Raw genomic sequence first — 11789 nt, 5'->3', positions numbered from 1 at the left:
AAGTGGTGCAGTGGTCCGGGCGGTGGCGGGGTCTGCGGTGGGGTGGGTGGGGTGGTTGGATAGGTTAAAGGTTTGACATCAGCATTGTAGCCGAGACCAACCCATATGCACATTTCAACAGGATTTAATTATTATACCAGATTGTCTCTCAAGTTAGATTGTAGAAGTTGACTGAAACAAAAAGGCCAGTAAATTGCCAAAGTTTACTTAAATTTTTTTTAGTATTGGCAAAATTTCGATGAATTTTATTTGAAGTTGCTATGAGTGGCTTCAGCTAAGTAAGAACCGTTAAACTTATAATGAGACAATTTATATACTTGCTTTCACTATAAAAAAAAAAAAATTAAAAAAAAACTTCACAAAAAATTACTACTTGAGAGAAAATCAGATGATGAATTTTCTATTCTTATCATCATCTATATAAATATTTAAAAGGGGAGCTGTTTCGTCATTTCGGCGACATTTTTGGATATAAGGCAAAATTTAAATAGAACTATACATATCTACATACATGATAGTGAGTTGATGTGGACATCATTTTTCTCTTGACTGAGGGTTTGACTAAGATATCTGTACCATTTTATTATGATTATGATATTATGGTTTTTACAATTATGACTTTTACTATCAATATTTATGCTTAAAATTATTGTTCTCTTTATCTAGTTGTCGGTGTTGGACGGTGTTTACAAACCCGTGACATGGACTGGTGTCGTCATCATCATCATCATCATCATCATCATCATCATCATCATCATCATCATCATCATCATCATCATCATCATCATCACCATCAATACCATCACTACCAAACCCACCACCACAACCAACATCATCACGACCATTTCCATGACCGTCTTCACAACCTTAAGTCATCACAATCATCATACATATCTAGTCTTTTGTTCATTCGTTTCTATTTATACTTTCTCACCTAGATTCGGGCGAAAGTAGCAAAACGTTGGTCACGTTCAATATCCTGGCAAAATACAAGGAACGGGATGATTTTTATGCAGTTTTATTAAACAATCTGGTGATTTTTTGTGTATTCATTATTGATTGTTTATTTGAACCAGGTGTAGCATTAATCCAGGGATTGGGGGTTTCTGGCTCAGCTGTTTTTAGAGAGAAAGATCAATTCTTAAATTTCCTTCTTCGTGACAGCTGTGTCTTATACTATATATGTGTATAATTGACGCGCTAAATATTTTCATTACGCATCGGAGTAACACATTTATTACAAGATGTTTTTGATCATATAGATAGTTTAAACGAGAACACGTCTAAATAAACTAACAGGATCTTGGTCATGGAAGGAGGGAGGGCGGGGGGGGGGGGGTACTGAAACTCATGTGAACTGCATAATGCCACGCTTTTGATTAGATGGTGGCATCAATAATTCTTAAAGTGTCTATAAGCATGATTATAGCAAAGGAATTTCAATGAAATCAATCTTTACAATAATGATTCACAGAAATGTTAAAGTTTATTTCTGTAAACAAAACAGATGCATTTTGCAGCTTAGATCTCTCCCCTGGAGAACTCAACATCATAGCATCCCCCCCCCTGCCCCCGGTATAAAAAGGTGGTTACGCCCGCAATCTAAGCACTCCATTGTACGAAAATTTCTCAAAAGGGAGCCCTCCCTGGACTAAATAACATTTTAGCCCCCTACCCTCCGCCACAGTACTGCCAGCCAAGAACAGTGTTTGATTGAAATTATAACGCACGATGTCGCTGTTATTGGTCAAACGTTGCCTAGTTATTTTCACTGCAGTCTTAATTTGAGTTTTATGCCAAACTTTACTTTTCTTAAATCAAACTTAGGTCCACCGATGAAGTATGGGTGGGTTGGTGAGCGGGTGGTGGGATGGTAAGAAATGTTCCTTAGCCCTTAAATTATCCCGATATCTGCCCTTTATACAGGTGTTTTTTCCCTTCCAGAATTGTTGCCCCCCCCCCAACTGTTTACTTTCCCACCAATTGCCACCCCAATCCCAATGTAGAATATCTGGTGTCGCCAATGTATCAAGTGTACCGTTGAAAGGAAACTATGAATATGTATTACATTTGACGTCAGCACATGACACCATTGTAATAAACACGAGTCAATACCACAAATTTAAATACCGGAAAACACCAGCAGATATTTCTTACCACTTTGCGCACACATTTACGTTTGACACACCAAACGCCAACCCAATACAAGAAACATTGTCCGTACCTGTGGAAAATACAATTTTAACGAAAAAAAGCAAACAATGGAACCATCCGATATTGTCCCGATATACTTCAATTGGAATAATTCTTGGAGCGATTATCGAAGTGATGCCGAACGAAACTGGAAAGGTAAACAAATACGTAATGCCAGGTTACATATATATACTTGACGCCATTTTTATGTATTTCAATTAACGTACCACCTCGACAGAGTGAGGTAAAATTCTCAGCTCAAATATCCTCTTTCTTAAACGTCAGCGCCGTCTCCAGAAGTAGAAGTAGAAGGGAGAAGAGATTATCTCTTTGGTGATTTTTATGATATCTACCTAACAATTTCAAGAAAATTAAAACAGAAATGACAGGCATTCAGGTGAGGAAAGGGGGAGGGGTGGCATTTGGCATATTGACCATATGCATTGCTTTCGACGTTCAGTTCACTGTGTCTCCTAAGGTAGCACATGTCTATTAAAGGCCCCATTAACTTACACACTAAATCGCACAAGTAATGTGGTCTCTATGTCTAGATAGAAGTCCTCACTAGCTAAACGCTAACCATCACTGGATAGCTGATAAGTTGGCCTTTCATGGCACTATCATTTTTTTATACCTTGACCGTGAAGATTTCATGATATCAGAGCCTGAAATTTTCGTCACTTGTAAACAAACCCCTTAACTAGTAAACAATTTTTGCACGCTGCTCCTGGGAGCCCTAAAGGGGTCTACACTTGTCTCAATTGACCAATTTATGCACCACATGTACTTCCATTCATGCTCTTAAGTATGCAAGCCACAAAAACCAGATCCTGGTTGATAACATATCAAAAAAATATGTTCTTCTACTGCATTTAAGCACTGTTTCTGAAGGTTCCGGGCGGATTGATATAGACTCTAATAGGAATATGCCACCTCAATACACTACAGAAACCAGTGAATCTAAAGCATCGTCTCGTCGGGATTTGGTATTACTGATAAATTACACCATATGCCTAGGAAAAGGCCATTTCAACGTCCACTTCCCTGCTGTTGGTTCTTTTTAAGTTATAATGTTTAGACCAATCTACGATCGCCGAGTGTGGTTCACATACTCGTGTTGACGTGGAAGCTACTTTTGCGATTGTTTACTTAGACCACTGCCATATATGATGCAAAAACGCCAGTAAAATTATCGGAATAAGTCAAACGAAAAACTTATGTACAAACTAAGGAAATGTCAATTTCATATTCCTTTATGTCATCGATACAACTTTCAAAACATAAAACAACGAGTGAACAGAAATGTTGTCCATGCAAAATGATGTTCATATCATAGGTGATTCTGTACTACAAGGTCTCATATGAACTGCTCTGTGTGTGCTACCAGAGCTATGAAGCAAAATAGAGGACGCTGTGCAACAATTGGTTCAGAGATCTTGCAGTTGACTAACGATGACTGACATGCTAATGTACATGTGTACTTAAAAATAAATAATAAAATAGTATTCATTGACGTTTTCGGCTTTAAAGTGTACTTCTTCGTCAACTTCTTTGTTTTAAATATCCCTTCGACACTGACTATTCTATATATCAAAGAAGCGACTCATCTTCATAAGATGGATTAAAACTTAACACTGGGGTAGTTATCCACCCCAACCTCCATCAACCCCTCCCCTGCTCTCCCTTTTCCGTCTACAATAACAACAGTTAACATGATCTTCCATATCGCATTGGCCTCTTAGAGCGTACACATGTAATAAACAAAAAACAGAAGAATAAAACATTTCTTTTCTTTTTTTTTTCTTCTTACAGGATCACCCAAAATAACACAAGCACCCCGTGATGATGGTTTTGACGAAGTATATGAGGAAGACGATTGGAAATGGACGATGAGGATTAAAGGGAGGCGACCAATCACCATCAAGCTTTACAAAGACAATCAAGTGATAAAGGAACAGACTTACGATACGGATATGACGATGTTCCAGTGTACAATAAAGTGGGTCACGTTCGACGATGAGGGGGAGTATAAACTGGAAATAATGAATACGCATGGAATTGTAACAACGTACCGCACTCTCTATGTCCTAGAGTAACGAACGAAATACCAGGCAAGCATTGATAACCTAAACAACAACAGGATACATATAGGCTACAACGACGGTACGGAAACTGTGAGACGAGAAGTGGGTGGCAAAAAGTTTTCGGTGGGTCGCGGAAACTTTACCTACAGATTTCGGAACTTGCCTCTCTAGATGAGTTTTATTATTACTTAACGTTTTAACTCTTAAAGTGCAGGCTCACTTTCTTGCTTTCTGAGAATCGGTTTTGAGGGGTTGTGGTCTTGGCTTAGTCATGAAGATCTAGTGTCGTGGGACTCAAAACACTGCGTATCGCTGGGCTATACTGTGTGACGTTGTTTTTCAGTTCAGAGGAAAGTAAATACGTGGAGAGGGGGAGGGGGCGAACTATAGACGATGTAACCGGAGTTTTTCTTTATTTTCTCATGACATGCGCAGTAGATGCTGAATATATAACTTTACCTTTTGGGATGCACAACTTATCCATTTTTACCACAGAAGCAATTATACCAATTGAAAAACTTATATTATTCTATATAACTTATATAATCTACATGTAAGGGGGAGGGATTTATTGGCCTAGAATAAATTCAGGGGATCACATCTCCTCCGCTGGAAGACAGTATATTACCAAACTGATAATAATAATGTGCAGTACATTAATATGTTACATTTATATGAGGTACAACCTAAACAGTAGAAAATTCTCTACATTGTTTCAAAAGTTGTTAAGAATAGTACTACTTTGTATCTAGGCCAGAGGCGGAGCACCCCGCATTCTTCTTCATGGACCTAGCCACCCCCCACTCCCAGGAATCAGGGGGACTTAGTCAATCCACAAGCAGGCAGCATAATAGAAAAATGATAATGTTCTGTACCTAATATGTGAATACATTATAAACAAAAGTCATCAACATCATTTCAAAAGTTGCAAAATATAGTACCATTCTGCACATTAGACCATAACTCTGGCAAATTGAACATCATAGCACCCCCCCCCCCCCCCCGAGTACAAAAGAGGTGGTTACGATAGTTATTGAAACACTCTCCATTGCATCAAAATTTCTCTAATGGGAGAGGCCATCTTCCCGATAGACTCCTGGTCGAAATAACATCTTAGCCCCTCCCCTCTCCCCCACAGTACAAAAACTTGGTAGTAACGCCTCTGCTTGTATATATCTAATCGATTAGGTGATGCTATAATCACATGGAGTTTATATTTTCATACTTATTTGAGAACGGCTGGAAGACATAGACTAGCAAGGTAGCAAATAACCGTAATCATTTAGTTTGATAATAGCATATAAAATGGCATATATTTTGCAAATTAGCATAAAAGCAACAATGCAATATTTTGAATTATGAACTCATAGGGTTTACTTAGTTGCAGTGAGCGGTTATATACTTAAGTCCGAGGAAGCCTAGCGTGAGTGGGGTTGGGAGGTCGATTGGAGGAGGGGGACTGGAAATTTTATTTTGATTATATAGTTAAGGACAGGTGAATGACAGGAAATAATATTTAACGACTTAAGAGACTTTCTTTCATAACTCAAAAGTTCCGTCTTTCAATTCCAAGTGTTTTATATCAAAACACTTACAAGTGGAAACATAGCTGCCACCACGTGATGTATTTATTCCAATATTTTATTTTTTTTAAACTGATATATCCATTATTTGATGGTAATTATGTCTTGTGTAAATGTAAACTGGGGCACGAAATAGAAAGGACCACAGGAAAAGTGAGCTCCCTGAAGGGTGGGGAGGGTGTAGCTCCTCAGTCATCAGATAAATACATATATCTAAATTATATTGTTTATTGGCAATCTTATAACCATAATGTTAAATGAAGCTAAATAGATTAACATATTTATGCCATTTTATCATGTCTTCAATCTTTTTATGTATGTGGGCTGCGAACGAAGATCCAGTAGATGAGGTAGGGACATACACCCCAACCCCTTTTCGACAGACCCAACATAATGAGATGAGGTGAGATTGGAGGGAGATGTCTGTGAGAGGGGTGAGATGTCTGTGAGATCGGGTGTAATGTCGATGAAATGGGGTTAAGATGGGGGTGAGAAGGGGTGAGATGGGGTTAAGATGGGGATGAGATGGTGGTGAGATGGAGTGGGATGGGGTGGGATGGGGTGACATGTCGGTGAGATGGGGGTGAGATGGGGGTGAGATATCGGTGAGATGGGGGGTGACATGGAAGTGACATCAGCGTGGAATTGGGGATATTTGAGGGAATAAGGGGTAGTTGAGGTTACTCAACTCCACCGTTTTGTTGGATTTTTATTTGTTGTTTTAATTAGTGTTCAAAATCGATTATATCCACTTTGGTGGTGAGTGGGAGGGAGGGATAGATGCATGGGGGGGGGGGGGGGTGAAATGAGTTGGTGAGTATCTTTTGGAGGTTGACTTTAAATATATCCCAGAAGCCTAGGGTACAAAACCATAAACTATAGGATAATTATGTACAGGTTACAAACATCGCAGCTAATATTTTCAATGTCAAAGTAGGAGCTTCCTAACAATGAGATGCAACATTAATATTTGAAAATTGGACACAGAACAAAAACAATTGTACCATGGATATTACAGTATCTCTATTCAAGATGTTGTTGCTATAACTAAAAAGCCCCCCCAAAAAATGGAAATGTAGAGAAGCAATTCTGTTTGAAGAGAATTTTTAATTCAAGCTGGGTCCATATTAAATTTCCTTCTTCGCGGCAGCCCTATCTTAAACTTAGTGTATAATTAACGTGCTAAATATGTTCCATTACGCATCGGAGTAACACGTTTATTACAATATGTCTTTGATCACATAGGTAGTTCAAACGAAAACACGTCTATATAAACTGCCAGGACCTTGGTCATGGAGGGAGGGAGGGGTGGTTTAATGAACCTCATGTGAACTGCATAATGCTTCGCTTTTGATTAAATTGTGGCATCTTAAACTGTTTAAGTGTCTGTAAACATGATAATAGGCACAGACAGACAGACACATGCATACTGAAATATCCTGGATCATTTATCAACATGCATTTTTTCTGCTTAAGTCAAAGTAGCTATATAAGAACTGTTTGAAAGCACTGCAGCTTTCGGGCTTGGCATACATTCCAGAGAAATGACAATTCCTTTTTCTGACATTTGCTTTTTTTGCTTTAAAGTCGCTACAGGAGAAAAATCTTAACATCTCAATTATCTCCATATCCAACAACTTCTGGGGCTGCTCACCATGCATACCAACCAGAGCTTTTAAGTGAATTCCATATAAATTGAATTTCTCTCTCACAAATGTAATTTGTGCTTTAAGTGTATGGTTGTAATTATAAAGCACGTTGTCGCTTTTTTGGTTAATTATTCGAAACGTTGCCCAGCTATTCCCTGCAGTCTTAACTTAGGTGTCTTACATTAAAATATGGGATGGTAAGAAATGTTCCCTAACCCCTAAATTTGTGTTTTTCCCCTTCCAAAATTGTTGCCCCCCCCCCCCCCCAAACAAAAAAAAACGATGGTTCCTTTCCCCACTTGCCTCCAGGTCCCACTGGAATTTCTGCTGTGGCCAATGATACGCGTGTAATGTTGGAGGGAAAATATGAATATGTATTACATATGACGTCAGCACATAAAGCATTTATAATAAACACGAGACTATACCAGGATATACTGGACGACACAGAGCAGATATAACTGAGCACTTTGCACACAACTTTGCGTTTGATACACCAAACAACAACCCAATACAATAAACATTGTTCGTACCTGTGGAAAGTACAATTTAACGAAGAAAACAATCAAACGATGGAACCATCCGATATCCACTTCAATTGGTATAATTCTTGGACCAATGGTGGAAGTGATGCCGAACAAAACTGGAGAGGTAATCGAAAATTCGATGCAGTGTTATATATAATATATATATATATATATATATATATATATATATATATATATATATATATATATATATATAACTATACTTGACGCCATTTTGATTTATTTCTATTGACGTACCACCTCGACGGAGTGATACATAATTCTTAGCTCAGATTTCGTGCTTTTTAACTGCCAGCGCCGTCTCCAAAAATATTCGATAGGGTTAAAGAAGGGGCAGGGAGTGAGAAGGTATAATCTCTTTGGTGATAATTATGATATTGACTACACATATCCAATAAAAACTTAACGAAAAGGACAGGCATTCAAGTGAGGAAAGGGAGATGGGTGGCATTTTGGAATATGGCCATTTGCATTGCTCTTGCAATCCTATACAGATTTTGTATTTGCAATAAGGAACTGATTTGATGGCTAAACATTTCCCTCTTCCCTCTTGCCTGCCTTCCTTTATCCGATTTCTGAATGGTCAACACGTATATACTCCCATTGCCCAGTGTGTTATGGTATTTTTTGGTTATTCGTCGATTAAGCTACAGTGTGAATACTGTTAGAAGTTCAGTTCACTATATCGCCTAATACACTACGGTAACCAATGAAGTTAAAGCACCGTCTCGACGTTAATATGCTATTACTGATAGAATGCATTAAAACCATGCTAAGGCAAAGGCGATTTCAACGACCACTTCCCCTCTTGTTTTTTGTTTTTGTTTACCTTTTAATGTTTAGATCAGTCTACGGTCGCCGAGTGTGGTTACACATACTCGTGTTGACGTTGAAAGCAAATTCATTATTGTTTAATTAGGCCACTGCCATATATGATGCAAAAACGCCAGAAAAATGATCGGAATAAGTCAAATGAAATACCAATGTACAAACTATAGGAAACTCATTTTCATATTCCTTCATGTCATCGATACAACTTTCAAAACAACGAGTGAACATAAATGTTGTCCATACAAAAAGTTGTTCATATTAAAAATGATGTTCTGTATTACAACGTCTCATATGAACTGCTCTCATAGCTATATAGCAAAATAGAGGACGCTGAGCAACAATAATTGGTTCAGAGATCTTGCAGTTGAATATCGATATCTGACATGCTACATGTGTACATAAAAAGAGGTCATGAAACAGTATTCATTTTTTTACTTTTTCAGTATAATTCTTCGTCAACTTCTTTTTTAAATATCCTTTCGACACTGACTATTCTATTTTTCAAAGAAGCGACTCATCTTCATTAGATGAAAAAATTAACAGCGCTGGTGCGGTACTTAAAATTAAACAAAAAAATAGATGAAAAACATCACTTTTCTTACAGGAATCCCCAAAATAGCACAAGGACCCCCTGGTGATTCTGATGAAGTAGATGAGGAAGACGATTGGAAATGGAAGATTATGATTAAAGGGAGGCGACCAATCACCATCAGACTTTACAAAGACAATGAGAAGATTAAGGAACAGGCTTACGGTACGAAAATGGCGATGTTCCAGTGTACAATTAATGATGTCACGTTCTACGATGAGGGGGAGTATAAACTGAAAATAAGTAATATGAATGGGACTGTAACGACGAAAGGCACTCTCTACGTCGTAGAGTGATGAAACACCAGGCAAGCATTGGTAACCTACAAATCAACAGAACACATACTGGCTACAACGACGGTACGGAAACCGTGAGACGAGAAGTGGGTGGCGAAAAATGTTCGGTGGGTCGCAGAAACTTTATCTACAGATTACTCTACTTCACCGTTTTTGTTGGATTTTTATTTGTTGTATAAAAGTCTAAAGTGTTCAAAATGAATCCATTTTGGTGGTGAGTTAGGAGGGTGGGATAGATGACATGGAAAGGGGTGAGATGAGTTGCTGGGTATCCTTTGGGGTGAACGTTACATACATCGCAGTACGGAATAGAAAAGACCACAGGGAATGTGGGTTTGCAGGTGGGTGGGGCGGGGAGGAGGTAGCTCCTCAGTCATCAGAGAAATACAATATCCAAATTTTGTTTTGTTCAAGCAGTTTTCAGGGTGAGATGTCTGTGAGTTGGGGTGAGATGGAGGTGAGATGGTGGTGAGAGAGGGATGAGATGGGGGTGAGATGGGGGTGAGATGGGGTGAGATGGGGGTGAGTTGTGGGTGAGATAATAGTGACATCAGCTTGGTTTGGGGATAATTGAGAGAATTAAGGGCTGTTGAGGTTACTCTACTCCACCGTGTTTGTTGGATTTTTGTTTTTTCTCTAAAAGTAGTGTTCAAAATGAATCCATTTTGGTGGTGAGTTAGGAGGGTTGGATAGATGACATGGGGAGGGGTGAGATGAGTTGCTGGGTATCCATTGGGGTGAACGTTATATACATCGCAGTAGCCATGGGTAAAAAAAAAACATAGACAGCTATAGGATAAGAGAACGATACAATGTATGCTATGTAAAGGTAATTTAACATCGCAGCTAATATGTTAATGGCAAAGGAGGAGATTCCTAACAATGAGATGCAACATTAATATTTGAAACTTGGACACAAAAGAAACAATTGTATCATGGATATTACAGTATCTCCATTTAAGATGTGTTAGCTAAAACGACAGAAAGGAAAGCAACAAACACAAACCAAAATGTAGAAAAGCCATTCTTTTTGAAGATAATTTGAATTCAGGCTGGGTTCATTATTCCTCATTATCTGAATAATTTTTCATTTCAAATGTGATGACAATAACTAGAGACAAAGGCATTGGTAAGACAAAATGGAATTAACTTGAGCTCTGAAACATATTACCACCCAATCCTCCAAATCACACCCCCACCCCCCCCCACCCCGCCTCTGGGAGAGAGAGAGTGAGTATAATACCAAGAACATTGTCAAATTACCAGTAGTGAGAACTGAGAACTTGTGATGGAGACAACTGCTCTTTGTTCTTCCTAGTTACTTTCAAACATTTAAGAGCCAGCATAACCCAAATATGAATCACATATTCTGACCACTAGAGAACAAATGTCTCCAATCTCATCACTGGTTTGAATCCTGTTTTAACAAACAAATTTCTGTATAATCTCTCCAGAGTTGTGTAAAATTACACCCCCCCCCCTCCAGCCAGTTACTTTCTATTGCTCGTTTATTGACTTTATACATATCTGACTTTTGTGAGTAATAAAATTGGTTCTCATATCAGGCATAGAATTTAACACGTTTTAGACTGTACTTGCTAAACTATGCCACCATTAAAAATCTACGTAAACTGTACAGGCTCTATTCGGGCAGCCCGATAATAATGAATGAAAATAATTAAGCTGTAAATTGATATCGAACTATACATATTTGATATTGAGTTGATATGGACACATTTTTCTCGTAAGTGAGGGTTAGACTAAGATATCTGTACCGTTTTGTTATGATTATGATTTTTACAATTATGATTTCTACTATAGTTATTTGTGTTTAAAATAGATTGCTCTATATATATTGTTGTCGGAGTCTGGACAGTGTTTACAAACACGTGACGTGGGCTGGTGTTCTGGCCGTCTATGCTAAAGATTCAGTTTGCAAGGTGTAAATGGTGTAAACGTTTTCATTGAAACATTTTGGTAAATAGCTCATGCAGAAAATCCGAATGTATAAATATA

General features: G+C 38.2%; 1 protein-coding gene and 1 long non-coding RNA gene across 2 annotated transcripts; both read left to right on the top strand.

The window, feature by feature from the left end:
• Positions 1-2069: 2069 nt before the first annotated feature.
• Positions 2070-6149, top strand: LOC139974879 (uncharacterized). Its single transcript, XR_011795582.1, has 2 exons — positions 2070-2349; positions 4006-6149. It is a non-coding gene; the product is annotated as an uncharacterized lncRNA (long non-coding RNA).
• Positions 6150-7931: 1782 nt separating this feature from the next.
• LOC139974878 (uncharacterized) lies at positions 7932-10245 on the top strand. Its single transcript, XM_071982381.1, has 2 exons — positions 7932-8160; positions 9493-10245. Exons 1-2 carry the CDS (start codon positions 8082-8084, stop codon positions 9771-9773), a joined length of 360 nt encoding a protein of 119 aa, XP_071838482.1. The 5' UTR covers positions 7932-8081; the 3' UTR covers positions 9774-10245.
• Positions 10246-11789: the final 1544 nt, after the last annotated feature.

The sequence above is a fragment of the Apostichopus japonicus genome, chromosome 10 (genome assembly GCF_037975245.1).
Source record: "Apostichopus japonicus isolate 1M-3 chromosome 10, ASM3797524v1, whole genome shotgun sequence".
NCBI lineage: Eukaryota > Metazoa > Echinodermata > Holothuroidea > Aspidochirotida > Stichopodidae > Apostichopus > Apostichopus japonicus.
The sequence above is the reverse complement of the archived record's forward strand: the minus strand, read 5'-3'. Positions and strand labels throughout refer to the sequence as shown.

Bases quoted from the DNA above. Each gene is read 5' to 3' on its own strand.
- LOC139974878 (XM_071982381.1), top strand. From the start codon at position 8,082: ATGGAACCATCCGATATCCACTTCAATTGGTATAATTCTTGGACCAAT. The intron at 8,161-9,492 runs GTAATCGAAAAT...CTTTTCTTACAG, and splicing joins TGCCGAACAAAACTGGAGAG to GAATCCCCAAAATAGCACAA.